The sequence below is a fragment of the Cervus canadensis genome, chromosome 21 (assembly GCF_019320065.1).
Source record: "Cervus canadensis isolate Bull #8, Minnesota chromosome 21, ASM1932006v1, whole genome shotgun sequence".
In the NCBI taxonomy this organism is placed as follows: domain Eukaryota; kingdom Metazoa; phylum Chordata; class Mammalia; order Artiodactyla; family Cervidae; genus Cervus; species Cervus canadensis.
The window spans coordinates 49763474-49779547 of record NC_057406.1 but is presented as its reverse complement, the minus strand read 5'-3'; the positions used below and the strand labels follow the sequence as shown (position 1 = coordinate 49779547).

Below are 16074 nucleotides of genomic sequence, written 5' to 3'. Positions count from 1 at the left end.
TCTTGACTTCCTACTTTTGCATTCCAGTCCCCTATAATGAAAAGAGAAGAGATCTCTTCAAGAAAATTAGATACCAAGGGAACATTTCATGCAAAGATGGGCTCAATAAAGGACAGAAATGGTATGGACCTAACAGAAGTGAAAGATATTAAAAAGAAGTGGCAAGAATACACAGAAGAACTATACAAAAAAGATCTTCATGACCCAGATAACCACAATGGTATGATCACTCACCTGGAACCAGATATCCTGGAATGTGAAGTCAAGTGGGCCTTGGGAATCATCACTATGAACGAAGCTAGTGGAAGTGATGGAATTCCAGTTGAACTATTTCAAATTGTTAAAGATGATGGTGTGAAAGTGCTACACTCAATATGCCAGCAAATTTGGAAAACCCAGCAGTGGCCAGGACTGGAAAAGGTCAGTTTTCATTCCAATCCCAAAGAATGTTCAAACTACCGCACAATTGCACTCATCTCACATGCTAGCAAAGTAATGCTCAAAATTCTTCAAGCCAGACTTCAACAGTACTGAACCATGAACTTCCAGATGTTCAAGCTGGATTTAGAAAAGGCAGAGGAAGCAGAGATTAAATTGCCAACATCCATTGGATTATTGAAAAAGCAAGAGAGTTCCAGAAAAACATCTACTGCTTTATTGACTACGCCAGAACCTTTGACTGTGTGGATCACAACAAACTGGAAAATTCTTAAAGAGATAGGAATACCAGGCCACCTGCCTGCCTCCTGAGAAATCTATATGCGGGTCAGGAAGCAACAGTTAGAACTGGACATAGAACAACGGACTGGTTCCAAATCAGGAAAGGAGTACATCAAAGCTGTATATTGTCACCCTGCTTATTTAATTTATATGCAGAGTACATCATGAGAAATACTGGACTGGATGAAGCAGAAGCTGGAATCAAGATTGCTGGAAGAAATATTACTAACCTCAGATATGCAGATGATACCACACTTACGGCAGAAAGTGAAGAAGAACTAAAGAGCTTCTTGATGAAAGTGAAAGAGGAGAGTGAAAAAGTTGACTTAAAACTGAACATTCAGAAAACTAAGATCATGACATCCGGTCCATCACTTCATGGCAAGTAGATGGGGAAACAATGGAAATAGTGACAGACTTTATTTTGGAGGAGCTCCAAAATCACTGCAGATGGTGACTGCAGCCATGAAATTAAAAGACACTTACTCCTTGGAAGGAAAGTTATGACCAACCTAGACAGCATATTAAAAAGCAGACATTGCTTTGCCAACAAAAGTTCATCTAGTCAAAGCTATGGTTTTTCCAGTAGTCATGTATGGATGTGAGAGTTGGACTATAAAGAAAGCTGAGTGCTGAAGAATTGATGCTTTTGAACTGCGGTGTTGGAGAAGACTCTTGAGAGTCCCTTGGACTGCAAGGAGATCCAACCAGTCCATCCTGAAGGAGATCAGTCCTGGGTGTTCATTGGAAGGACTGATGCTGAAGCTGAAACTCCAATACTTTGGACACCTGATGCAAAGAACTGACTCATTTGAAAAGACCCTGATGTTGGGAAAGATTGGAGGCAGGAGGAGAAGGGAACGACAGAGGATGAGATGGTTGGATGGCATCACCGACTCAATGGACATGAGTTTAAGTAGAGTCCAGGAGTTGGTGATAGAAAGGGAGGCTTGGCATACTCCAGTCCATGGGGTTGCAAAGAGTCAGACATGACTGAGTGACTAAACTGAACTGTACCACTCCCATGATATGGTCATTAACTTTGAAATCTCTGCATATTAAATTTATAATCCATTTCACTCTCATATTTTTTATATACTTGCCTGGATCTCAGTATATATTTATTGGGTGAAATGTAAGATAAAATGATAAAATCAGCCTTTTGGAGAGAAATACCTATATTTGTTCTTTAAAATATTTTTGAAAGAAGCTTATGTATAATAGATTATTTGAAAATGTATATATATTTCTAAGTCTTTGTGTTTATTTGTTTGTTTTTAATTTATTCCTGTCCCCTCTTTAAGACTCACCTCAGTGAATTCTTTGCTGGTTCGTTCTTAGTCTTCCTTTCCTTGGATCTCACCTTGCCCATTGTGCAGATCTCTGTTACCAATTTTATGACTATATTGTGATCATCTTTTTAACACATCTATTAGACTATACTCTCTGATGGCAGGGGCTGATTATGTCTTTATTTTCTCATCATAAAGCACTGCGTTGCCATTGTGGTGTTAAACCCTGAGGTGTGGGATTGTGATATCGGAATTCTACTGCTAACCCCAGTAAAGTTATTTTCACAATGTAAGATCCCTGAGACCAGAAAACACATAAGGAACAACTGCAGAAGAAAGCAGGGGAGCCTTATCTAGGCTAGTGCCCAGAAACTTGCGGGTAAGGCTCCGTGAAATTGGACTGGGGTGGCCTCTTCTATACATTAAGCTCAACACTGAAGGCCACAATTGACCAGTGAGAAGGGAGGGCCGGGGGGGAGAGCGCACAGCAGCACTGGGAGGCGATCGAGACTTTCCCTGTGGGCCCTGGCTCGGCCCGCCCTCTCTGCCGTGTGGGGTGGAGCAGCATGAGGGAGAGGGTCCCCACCATGGGTACCACCTTTTAAAGCATGCTGACCCCACGTACTTTTGAAGGTTATACAATCCAGGTCCTCAGATTTAACACATCAGATTAGTGTTTCCTCATCTGTTGGGAAAGCAGGGGAATTGACAAAGAGACTTGATTGCATCTGCTCCCCTTGGAGTTGTATAAGTGAGCTTTCAATAAATGTTTATATCAAATCAGTCCCCTTTTCAAGTAAATTTATATTTATTTCTGACATATCCTCTTCTGTTTTGATGTTCTTATCCTGAACTTTGAAATTCACATGTTCTCAATATTTTTGTGACTTACACATTTCTAGTACTATCATTACATTGTGTTTGTATTGGTATCGAGACGATATATAATGTAACCCCAGAAGAGTTCTTGAATTCTGTTTGACCTTTGTGTGTAATGTGTCCAAATGAAATTGGACCGTTTGCTTACGAAAGGAACATTGACATAGCTATACTTAAGAGGAGAAGGCCCTGAAATCTTGATTTGAAAAGACATTTATTCATATCGTTAAGTGTTCATGGCACCATCCTGGCCAAGGCCTTAATCATTTGACTTATCAGTGTTTTCTTCTTTTTGGTGATATAAGAAGAGTGAGAATATGATATCTGGCCTCTATCCAGCAGAATCAGTAATGGATAAACTCAAATGATTTAATTTGGGCTTATGTGGTATTGGATAGCACTGATTCCATTAAGTCAGTTAAAATATATACCTTATTAGATTATTCAAGTGCTATGCACATATTAATATAAAAGCAAAAATAAGAGCTATTTAAAATAAGGAACCACATAGAGGAGGCCTTTATTCTGGCTTCTATATTTTTCCAGTTTTATTGAGAAATAATTGACATACATCATTATATAAGTTTAAGATGTATGATGTTTTGGTTCACTTTTATCTTGAAATGATTACGACAATAAGTTTAGTTAATATCCACAACCTCATATAGCTGCAATATAAGGGAAAGAAAAAAGTTCACTTGTAATGAAAATTCTTAGGATTTACTGTTAGATGGCCGAGACGTAAAGAATCTGCCTGCAGTGCAGGAGACCTGGGTTCGATCCCTGGGTTGGGAAGATCCCCTGGTGAAGGGAATGACTACCCACTACAGTACTCTTGCCTTGAGAATTCCGTGGACAGAGGAGCCTGGTGGGCTACAGTCCACGGGGTTGCAAAGAGTCAGACACGACTGAGTGACTGACACTCTCATTATATCATACATGAGTATTACCAGTAGTCATCCTGCCGTACATTACACCCCTAGTCCATATTTATGTATAGCTCTTACTAGTTTGTACCTTTTGACCGTCTTCCTCCACTTCCCCCGCCCCTCCTCTCTGGCTCGGGGACCACAAGTCTGGTCTCTTTGTCTAGGAGTTTGGCTTTTTGTTTGTGTTTAGATTCCACATGTTAGTGAGATCATACAGTATTTGTCTTTCTCTGTCTGATTTATTTCACCTAGCATTATGCTTTCAGAATCCACCCATGTGGTCACAAATGGTAGGATCCTGTTGGTTTTATGGCTAAGTAATATTCTGTTGTGTGTGTATGTATATACACTCTTTATCCATCCATCCTTCAGTAGCCATGTTGGTTGCTTCCACGTCTTGGCTATTGTAAATAGTGCTGGTGTGACCATGAGGATGCAGACATTGGTTCCAGTTGGTGTTTTGGGGGTGTTTTGGATATGCTGTCAGAACTGGAATTGCTGGACCATGTGATAGTTCTTTTCATTTTTTTTAGACTTATATACTATACTGTTTCCCACAGTGGTGTACCAGTTTACCATGTGACTAACAGTGTGCAGGGTTTTCTTTTTTCCGTATCCACACTAGCATTTGTTATCTTCTTTTAATCATGGCCATTCTAACAGGCATGAGGTGATATCTCATTGTGACTTTAATTTGCATTTCTCTAGTGGCTAGTGATGTTGAGCTTCTTTTCATGTATCTATTGACCATTCATGTATCTTCTTTGGAAAGATGTTTATTCAAGTTCTTTGCCCATTTTTTATTTGAATTTTTTTTTTTTTTTTGCTCTTGAGTTCTATGAATTCTTTATATACTTTAGATATTAACTTCTTATCAGGTATATGATTTACAAATATTTTTCCCATTTCATAGGTTGTCTTTTCACTTTGCTGATGGTTTCTTCTGCTGTGTAGCTTTTTAGTTTGATGTAGTCTCACTTGTTTACTTTTTACATTGTCTCTTAATCTTTAGGTATGATTTCTGTAAAACCATTACTTAAGACCCATGTCAAGGAGCTCTCTGTGTTTTCTTCTGGGAGTTTCATGGTTTTGGGTCTTACATTTAAGTCTTTAACCCATTTCAAGTTAGTTCTTATGGGTGGTACAAGATAGTGATCAAGTTTTATTCTTTTACCTGTGAATATCTAATTTTCCCAGCATAATTTATTGAAGAGACTCTGTTCTCCACTGAGTATTCTTGGCTGCCTTGTCCAATGTTAGTTGCTTGGGTTTATTTCTGGGCTTTCAGTTCTGTTCCATTGGTTTATTTGTATGTCTTATGATGGAGGCGTGTTTAATAATTGAATTATCTTGTGTTCTTTGCTTAGGGTGTTCCAGTGATGGCAATAAGAAACAAAATGATATCGGAAGGACTAGACCCAGATCTTCTTGAGTAAGTAGTTCTTCTGATACAGTGATATTACTATCAAGGTGTTGAATTTACTAGTCATCATAAAAACATTTCAAGCTCTATATATGTTTTTCTTATACATTGTTTTATGGTCAAGGAAACCTCCTCCACAAATAGTGTGTCTGCTATGTTTAAAAAGTGAAAAATCTATGCTATGCTATACTACTAAAATTAGCCTTAAAACATTTTAGGAGTATTTTCAATAAATTGGTGATGAACCTGTATATGCAAAAGAGATAGAAATTGATGACGTTTTTGTTGCACTGCAGTAGTGTCCACAAGAAGCATTGTTCCTTTTCTTTCTGTGCTGCTTTTTTTCTCCCTCCCTCCCCATCCTCTTTTCTTAATTTGTTGTTGTTCAGTCACTCAACAGTTTTTTATGTATCTGTATAAGACCTTCGTGTATAGGAAATTTACTTTACATGATCTAGGTTGAGCCAGATGGGAAAATAAATAGAGTAACTCTAAGTGTATAGTAATGGTTATTATGGAACTAGATATTGTTTGTGTGAGTTTTATAAAAAAATTTTTTGAAAAATGCTGAAAAGTTGTGGCTCAGAAATTTGACAGTTATTTATTCCATCCAGGCAAACCTGGCTACACAGCTCATCCTGGATAAGATATATCTTAATGGATTATTCAGAACTGTCCTCTTTTGCAAGTATCTTTCCAGTTTCGGGGTTTTTGTTCACCGCGATGTATTTAGCTGTGTATTTAGCTAACTGTATTTATTTAGCTCCAGGCATTCATACTGTACTAGCAGGATACTTTGGAATTATTCTTCTTGGCTCTGAGCCCTTCAAGAAAATGTATGCATTTTTTTTTCATGTATACAATCTTTTTCTCATTTTATCTTTCAAAATATGAAATTTAAAAACATTTTTTGAAGTCTAGAAGAACAGATCTCCTGCACGTATCTCCATCTAGTATATATTTCAGTAGCAAGCAGTTCAAGTACAATGGTATGGATTGGTAATTTGAACTAAACATCTCCAGGATATTTGGCATTTGTTCTGGAAATTGTTTCTGACACACTTTAAAAGCAGATGGATTGTGACACATACTTTAATGTGAATTGAACATATGGGTCCAATCCATTTTGGTACTCATTGGAATATATATTGTAAATATATCTAACATTGGCCATGACCTCTTTTTTGCTTCTGGAAATACACAGTAGAGCTTCTGTATTAACAGAGAGCTAAAATGACCTTTAAAATGATCATTTTTCTTTCTAGAGAAAATGTAATAATTTGGGGAACTAGAAGCCTTATAAGCATCAGCATATGCTGGTTCTCGATTCCCTCCACCCCCTCCAGGCTGCATTGCATCCCCTGCCCAGCCTAAAACTCCTTCATAATCATTTACTTCAACTGGCTACCCACACTAGCAACTTGAAAGTCACCCTTGATTCTGCCCTCCTCCCTTCTCCTCACTATGTCAGTCACTGTGGTTTTCTCATTTTTAGTCTCACGTCTGACCATGTGCCTCCATGCCATTGCTGTGTAGTTCAAGCCCTCATCATTTCTCACTTGATTTATTTTAATTGCTCCTCTGGGGTTTTTCTATTCTTTTTCAGTCCATCACTAAAAACTTAGTGGATGTCTTCGTATAGTTCATCTGTTGATACATACAAGTCTTCCTGTGACTCTCTGCTGCCCCTAGCATGCGCTCTGACATCTTAGAATTGCAAATAACTGCATTTATCATCGAGGCTCTGGCTTAATTTCTTGCCACTCATCCGTGCATCCCTGCCTCTCGCAGCTGCAGCAGACTGCTTACATGGTTCTCTGACGGTACCATTTTCCTGGTGTCTTTGAAGATTTGTATTCTTCCCCATGGAACTTCCTTCCCCCATCTTACTGGCCAGGCTGATTTCATGTTGTTTAAGATCCCATTTAGGTATCACCCTTTTAAGAAGTTAGTGGATGACTTCCAAGGGGAGAACCCCCAGGACCCCCAGTACTTTCTTGATGTATCTCACTTAGCAAGTTTGAGCACACGTCATTGTCTGTAAATGTTGAGAAACATTCAGCTGCAAGGTGGTGCCAAGTTTTAGGGTAGAATTCCAGTAACAGTTAACGTTGTCTTACAGAAAAGCTGCTCCTCAACCACAGCCTGGAGCCTGAATTCTGACCCATTACCTCATGAGTACATGCCATTGGTCACAAGGGGCGCTGGTTGGAGTAGGGTGACTCACTATAACCTATCACCACTACCACTAGAAAACCAGCTGCAACTACATTTAGCTAGATATGATAAGTGGAATCAACCACCTTGTTAAAGAGGACTTCTGTCACTTTAGGAATCATGTTTACATAAAAGTTAAGGAGCCTTGCTTTAAGGAGAAAGCCTGAGATGAAGAAGAAAATGCGCCATCCAAGGAAATAGTGTGCTTTTATTTAGAATATTAGGTATATATTAAGCCTAAGCCAAGAACTTTCAGTAAAGATGGTTCTTTTCTCTTTTAAAGTATAAACATAAACTTTTTTTTAGCCCTAGGTAGGGAGAGAGACTTATGTAACTGTAGGAAGAAGTAGTCTAAATCTGTTTGCACAGATTTATATTTAGATTTCCTGTTCTTTGTCTGAACAAAGAGCAAAACTGAGGTTAATATAGGAATAAATACTGATCAGAAAATACGCTGTTATTCAATTAGCTTGTGTTTATAACAGTTTGGAAACTAAGAGTATGTAACTTTGAACCAAAACAGTTTACTTGACAAGGGAGAAGAGAACCTGGCTGTTTTCCTACAAAAATGACCATCACTGAATTTTAGAAAGTCTATAAAACTGAAGAAAATGCCAGTAATTACCAAATAAATAGTATTTGTTTGCTACTTAATCTTCTTAGAAATCTAAGTTTTTAAAAATGACAATAGGGCTTATATAACCAAGACTTAGTTCTTGGTTCTAGCTTGTAAAAATTAGTTCTTAGCTTGTAAAAATTAGTTTTAAAAAATTCAATGAATTAAAAAGATATGTGAATAATACCTTTGTCATCATACACACAAGTTGATGGAAAGGAAAGAAAATAGAAAATTTTCAGGTTGATCTGTTTTAGAAATACAGAGCAGATAAATCATGCCTTATAAATTTTTTCAGTCAATGCCTAGATTCTCTTACCAAGAAAAGGAAAAATGTTTCTCCCTATCCTATTCTATGGTTTCATTTATGTCCCATAACTAAGGTTACTATTGCTAGTAATTACTACTTTTACTACTCCAAGATAAATAGTCTAGCCTCTGAACCTGTCCAGCAAGAGATGCAGTTCATGATGGTTAAGTCTCAGTCTAAGGCAGACTTTAGAAATGGCCTACTTGCTGAGGTCCAGATTCTGCCCTGCCCCTTTCTAGCTGTATGACCCTGAACTAATTACCTAATCAATCTGTGCATCCGTTTCCTCATAAATGTGAAATAGAAGAGTTCACCCTTTATAGATTCATTCAGAGTAAGCAAGCACTCAAAACAGCTCTGGACAAGCAGTAAATGTTCAGTAAATGTTAGTTGTGATTTATGAATGTTTTAATGGAAGAATATGTAGCAAGTTCTAAACAATTGGATTTACCAGGCTCTCAGATCACAACTTGTTTATAGTCCTGTAGTTGCCTGTATACCATTGTGGTCTCAACACAGACATATTTAATGTACACAGAGTAATTATCCTTTTGAGTTATATTCTCTGTTTTCCAAAACTGAAAAATCTGTATTTTCAACTTTGTAGTAAAGAACAGACTTCTGAAATTTAAATTTAACTGGTCACATTCTTAATGTTAGTAGGAGAGTGCAGTTTGCAGCATACTGATTTGGCTAAAGAAATTGAGTTATGCAGGCTTTAAACAGAACCAGCTCAGTTGGCATTTGTCCTGGATATATCTATTCAAAAGACATTTATACCCTTTTCTCAGACTGTGCAGTGACCATGACTGTGGTTGCCAGGAATAAAAGTAACCACCTCAGCCTACTTCTCACTGAGATGAGAGATTTATTAGTGTTAACCAAAAGGATACTGGAAAGCAAGAAAACTTTATTTAATTATATTCAAGGCACATCCAGCAGACTTTCTTGCCCTCTAAGGGCATTCCTTATCTGCCAGTGATTTGCCTGTCTCCTGCTACCGAAGAACATAATGGATTAAAGGTTGGATTTTGACTAGTTGGGGATCTCAATTCCCCAACTGAACAATTCCAAAAACAGGTTTTTTTATTTGTTCCATTTTTCTAGTTCTTGCTGAACTGGTATTCCATTCAAGGTAATTACCAGTCCTTGGTGACAGAGGATGAGACAGAGGGGTAACAGAGGATGAGATGGTTGGATGATATCACCTATTCAATGGACATGAGTTTGAGCAAACTCTGGGAGATAGTGAAAGACAGGGAAGCCTGGCGTGCTGTAGTTCATGGGGCCACAAAGAGTCAGACATGACTTAGCAACTGAACAACAACAACCAGTCCTTGACCACTGACTGGCATACTGGCTGGAAAATATAGGACAGGAAAAAACAATGTCAGAAAACTGTGATTAGTCCACTGTTGGAGACTTTGATCACAAGAGTCAGTTCAGTTCAGTTCAATTGCTCAGTCGTGTCCAACTTTTTGCAACCCCATGAACTGCAGCACGCCAGGCCTCCCTGTCCATCACCAACTCCCAGAGTCCAACCAAACCCATGTCCATTGAGTCGGTGATGCCATCCAACCGTCTCATCCTCTGTTGTCCCCTTCTCCTCCTGCCCTCAATCTTTCCCAGCATCAGGGTCTTTTCCAATGAGTGGGGTCTTTTCAAATGAGTCAGCTCTTCTCATCAGGTGGCCAAAGTACTGGAGTTTGAGCTTCAACATCAGTCCTTCGAATGAACACCCAGGACCAATCTCCTTTAGGATGGACTGGTTGGATCTCCTTGCAGTCCAAGGGACTCTCAAGAGTCTTCTGCAACACCACAGTTCAAAAGCATCAATCCTTTGGTGCTCACCTTTCCTTATAGTCCAACTCTCACATCCATACATGACCACTGGAAAAACCATAGCCTTGACTAGATGGACCTTTGTGGACAAAGTAATGTCTGCTTTTTTATATGCTGTCTAGGTTGGTCATAACTTTCCTTCCAAGAAATAAGCGTCTTTTAATTTCATGCGGCAGTCACCATCTGCAGTGATTTTGAAGCCCAAAAAAATAAAGTCAGCCACTGTTTCACTGTTTCCCTGTCTATTTCCCATGAAGTGATGGGACCAGATGCCATGATCTTAGTTTTCTGAATGTTGAGCTTTAAGCCAACTTTTTCACGCTCCTCTTTCACTTTCATCAAGAGGCTCTTTAGTTCCTCTTCACTTTCTGCCATAAGGGTGGTGTCATCTGCATATCTGAGGTTATTGATATTTCTCCCAGCAATCTTGATTCCAGCTTGTGCTTCTTCCAGCCCAGCATTTCTCATGATGTACTCTGCATATAAGTTAAATAAGCAAGGTGACACTATACAGCCTTGACGTACTCCTTTTCCTATTTGGAACCAGTCTGTTGTTCCATGTCCAGTTGTAACTGTTGCTTCACAACAGTAAGAGATAAGAGATAATAAAAATATTGAAGAAATAGTGTTAAAAACAGTTGGGGTCTACCTTCTAGCAAGCAAGAAGTTAGGGGAGCTATTGGGATGTAAAGAACCCCAAGGTAAACAGGAGAAAAGCATCTTACCTAGGATAGTTAGCTTCCTTTTTCTTTATCATATTAGGTATTACATTGTTTCTCTGGCTGGGGAATCTGCTTATCACAGCAAAGAACAGGTATACCTGCCTTGATGGGCATTCAAATTCTCAATTGCAAGTTTTTGTGTTTATCAAAATTTCATTTATTATCTGAATTCTCATTTATTGTCTTTGAACCAATTAATTATTATTAATTATATATTTGAGCTGAGAAAATAAATGTAGCACTGAAATGCAAAAAAAAAAAAAATAGAAAAGACCAAAGTGTGTGTAGTTTGAGTAAATATAATGCTGAAATCAGTCTTACTAGTTACTGTACTCAAAATTGTCTTTTTTTTTTTTTAACTATCCCAGATGTCTATATAGTCAATGTAATCTTAGTTCAGGAATTCAGTGTTTGGCTGTTTGTTTAAGACCACTTACTGCCATTGCATAGGTGGCTCAGGTGGTAAAGAATCTGTCTGCAACACAGGCAGACCTGAGTTCGATCCCTGGGTCAGGAAGATCCCCTGGAGCAGGGAATGGCAACCCACTCCAGTATTCTTGCCTGGAGAATCCCATGGACCGAGGAACATGGCGGGCTACAGTCCATGGGGTCAGAAAGAGTCGGACACGGCTGAGCGACCAACACTGAGAATGACACTAGTTGACAGGTGTCGTGTGACGTTATGACTGTGTGCACTGTAGCTGATACTGAAAAGTTGTTTGAATGACTATCACACCCTCTCCCCACAACCCTGCTACTCAGCAGCATTTGCACTAGCAGTGTTTTTGGCACTTCATCTGCTTTAAATTCCACTGTTTTAAATTTAAAGAAAATGAAAAATATCTTTAAACCATTTACTGGTGCATAAATACATGTTTTTCCAAAGAATGTATATAATGTTTGCCATCAAAGTGGTTTTGCTTTTAAGCACAAATGTAAATCTCTTTTTAATGAAAACAAATCAGATCAATGATATTTATATTTTAAGAATCCTTTATGTACAGGATCACAGAAACGTAACTCAAACTAGCTAAAGTAAAAAGGGAAGTTATTGATTCATATCCGTAAGAAGTCTAAGTAGGACACAATCAGGGGCACAGCACCATTATTGCTGGCTGCTTGATATTTTCTCTCACCTGTCCCTCAGCCTGCCTTTAATCAAACGTGGCATAATAATCTACTTTTCTCCTACTGCTGATGAGCTTCCTCCTGGAAAACAAGGAATTAGCAAATAATATTTACTTTATATTTTAAATGGCTGTAATATTGCTAGTTTCACCAACTGAAAGGAAAGAGAACCCCCTCTCCATAGTCCATAGCTTATTTCTAGGGAAGCGTTCTGATTGTCCCGGTTTGGGTTATGAGCCCTCCCTTACCCCGGTCTCTTTACAGAGCAGGGTTCTCCAGACCTGCCAGTCCTGGATTCTGTGACTGGAACAAGGAACGGTATAAGGAAAGGAAGAGGACAGTTGACGGTCTTGTTCATGTAAATGGGAGAAAGATGACAGAAATAACATGCACACAGCATCCTGTTTGCTAAAAAGTACTAATTTGTATGTGGTTAGTCCTTTCCTTTCTAAATTTTGGCTCAGTTTTAGTTGAGGTCAACCTAGTAATCTTTGAAAATATCTCTTTTTAAAGAAATTAAACAGTAAGGAGTTTAAAGTTAAACTTTAAAAATTTTGCTTTTACTGACTTTAATTGATAATCTTAATGCCACAAATTATATAAATATGCTTATTAAAATATAGCTACCAATATAACCACTAAAGATTTAGATTTTTTAAATATATACATGATAAATCGTGAATATGACTTCATATTTTTTTCTGCATTTTGCTGACATAGTCGTTTTTAGTGATTCATGTGTATGTTTAAAATACTAAGAGTATTGTGAAATCTTCATTTCCACATTTTAGTATTGAAGTATGAGTAGTAGTTTAAAGTAGCAACCATTTAAAACATATCTTTAAAGCTTCTTTCTATGAAAGAAAATTAAAAGGTATGCATGCCCACCCCCCACCCCCCGCCACACACACACAGAATCAAGCCAGAGCAGTTCTGATCATTAAAAAGCCAAATACTGTTTCCCCTAAGAATATTAATATGAATATCCAGTCTGGAAATGCTGTTAAGAGTTTTATTATTACATTAACATTTTTAAAGCTTTATAACTTATAAAATGTTTTCATGTATATAACCTCATTTGATTTTCACAATTTTTGGAGTTTTTTATATAACAAAAGGAACTCTAGTATGTAGCTTTTCTTTTGTTTTCATAGCAATTACAATTCAAAGTAGCTTTAAATTTATTTTAAAAATGAATGAGGGCAAGCAAACAATTATCAGTAAGAATATGAAGAAATTGTAATCCTTGTGCAGTCTGGGTGGGAATGTAAAATTATATCATTGCTATGGAAAGCAGTATGGCAGTTTCTCCAAAAATCCCTTCTGGGCATATACTGAAAGTGAAAGCAGAGATTCAGATAGATGCTTGTACACTCATGTTCATAGCAGCATTTTTCACAATAGTCCAGACGTAGAAACCACCCAAACACCCATCCACAAGTGAATGGATGAACAAAATGTATTGTCTGCACACAGTGAAGTGTTATTAATCTTAAAGTTGAAAGGAAATTCTGATACATGGTACAATATGGATGGATCTTGAAGACATGATAAATGAAAGAAGACAGTCACAAAAAGACAGGTATTGAATAATTCCACCTACATGAGGTACCTAGAGTAGACAAATTCAGAGGAAGTAGAGGAGTGGTTGTCACAGGCTAGAAGGAGAGAAAAATGAGGAGTTATTGTTTAAGTGGTACAGAGTTTCAGTTTTGCAACATGAAAAGAATCCTGGAGGTTGGTTAGGTGGTGATGATTGCACAATACTGTGAATGTACTCAACACCCCTTTTTTTTTCCATTTATTTTTATTTATTAGTTGGAGGCTAATTACTTTATAATATTGTAGTGGTTTTTGTCATACATTGACATGCATCAGCCATGGATTTACATGTATTCCCCATCCCGATCCCCCCTCCCACCTCCCTCTCCACCTGATTCCTCTGGATCTTCCCAGTGCACCAGGCCCGAGCACTTGTCTCATGCATCCAACCTGGGCTGGCGATCTGTTTCACCCTAGATAATATACATGTTTCGATGCTGTTCTCTCGAAACATCCCACCCTTACCTTCTCCTACAGAGTCCAAAAGTCTGTTCTGTACATCAGTGTCTCTTTTTCTGTTTTGCATATAGGGTTATTGTTACCATCTTTCTAAATTCCGTATATATGCGTTAGTATACTCTAATGGTCTTTATCTTTCTGGCTTACTTCACTCTGTATAATGGGCTCCAGTTTCATCCATCTCATTAGAACTGATTCAAATGAATTCTTTTTAATGGCTGAGTAATATTCCATGGTGTATATGTACCACAGCTTCCTTATCCGTTCGTCTGCTGATGGGCATCTAGGTTGCTTCCATGTCCTGGCTATTATAAACAGTGCTGCAATGAACATTGGAGTACACATGTCTCTTTCAGATCTGGTTTCCTCGGTGTGTATGCCCAGAAGTGGGATTGCTGGGTCATATGGCAGTTCTAGTTCCAGTTTTTTAAGAAATCTCCACACTGTTCTCCATAGTGGCTGTACTAGTTTGCATTCCCACCAACAGTGTAAGAGGGTTCCCTTTTCTCCACACCCTCTCCAGCATTTATTGCTTGTAGACTTTTGGATAGCAGCCATCCTGACTGGTGTGTAATGGTACCTCATTGTGGTTTTGATTTGCATTTCTCTGATAATGAGTGATGTTGTACCACAATAAAAGAAATGAGAAAAGAAAGAAATGAATGAAGATAGAGAATAACAAGTGTTGACAAAGATATGGAGAAATTATAACTCTCATATTCTGATGGAAATGTAAAATGATGCATTCACTGGGGAAAACAGTTTGACAATTCCTCAAAAAGTCAAACATGGAGTTAACCACATGACTCAGCAGTTCTGCTTAACTTGTACACAAATGTTCCACTAGCATTATTCATAGCAGCCAAAAAGTAGAAATAACCTAAATGTTCATCAACTGATGAATGGATAAACAAATTGGCATATCCATGCAATGGAATAATATTCAGCCATAAAAAGGAATAAGGTACTGATAAATGCTACAACATGGAAGAACCTTGAAAACATTTTATTAAGTGAAAGAATCCTGACAAAACGGCTAAATATCCTTGATCCTATTTATATGAAATGTCCTGAATAGACAAATCCATAGACACAGAAAAGTAGATTCATGGTCGTCAAGAGGATGAGGGTGAAAGGAAAGGGAACTTGTCTGCTAATGAGTTTTAGGTTTCTTTTTGGAATAATGAAAATGTTCTAGAATTAGATAGCAGTAATGGTTGCAGTAATGGTGAAGCGTCTGCCTACAATGCAGGAGACCCGGGTTCAGTTCCTGGGTCGGGAAGATCTGGAGAAGGAAATGGCAACCCACTCCAGTATTCTTGCCTGGAAAATCCCATGGATGGAGGAACCTGGTAGGCTACAGTCCGTGGGGTCACAAAGAGTTGGACACGACTGAGCGACTTCACTTTCAATGGTTGTACAACCTTGTGAATATACTAAAAAAAAACTCTAATTTGTACAATTTTAAATGGTGGGTTTTATGGTATGTGAATTATATCTCAATTAAAAAAATAAATGACTTCTTAAGTGTCCATCAACAGATGAATGGTTAAAGACCTGGTGTATATATATATCCAATAGAATATTATTCAACCATACAAAAGAATGAAGTTTTGCCATTTGGATGAACTTTGAGGGTATTATGCTAAGTGAAGCAAGTCAGGCAGAGAAAGACAAATACTGTATACCACTAATACGTGTGGAATCTGAAAAAATCAAACTCTAGTGAGTATAACAAAAAAGATGCAAACTCACAGATATAGAGAAAAACTAGTGGTTAACAGTGGGAGAGAGAGGTGGGGAAGGGCAGTATCGAGAGGGGATTAAAAGGTTCAAACTTATACATAAGTAAGTTACAAGGATATATTGTACAGCACAGAGTATATAGCCATTATTTTATAATGACTGTAAATAGAATATTACCTTTAAAAATTG

General features: G+C 37.9%; 1 protein-coding gene across 2 annotated transcripts in view; it reads left to right on the top strand.

Annotated features, from left to right (window-relative positions):
• Window positions 1-16074, top strand: part of WASHC3 (WASH complex subunit 3) — a 55484-nt gene that overhangs the window by 28864 nt on the left and 10546 nt on the right. For both annotated transcript variants that reach the window (XM_043440601.1, XM_043440602.1), the window contains exon 6: window positions 5188-5252. In XM_043440601.1, coding sequence (XP_043296536.1) covers window positions 5188-5252 — 65 coding nt within the window. The remainder of the gene's footprint in view (window positions 1-5187; window positions 5253-16074) is intronic.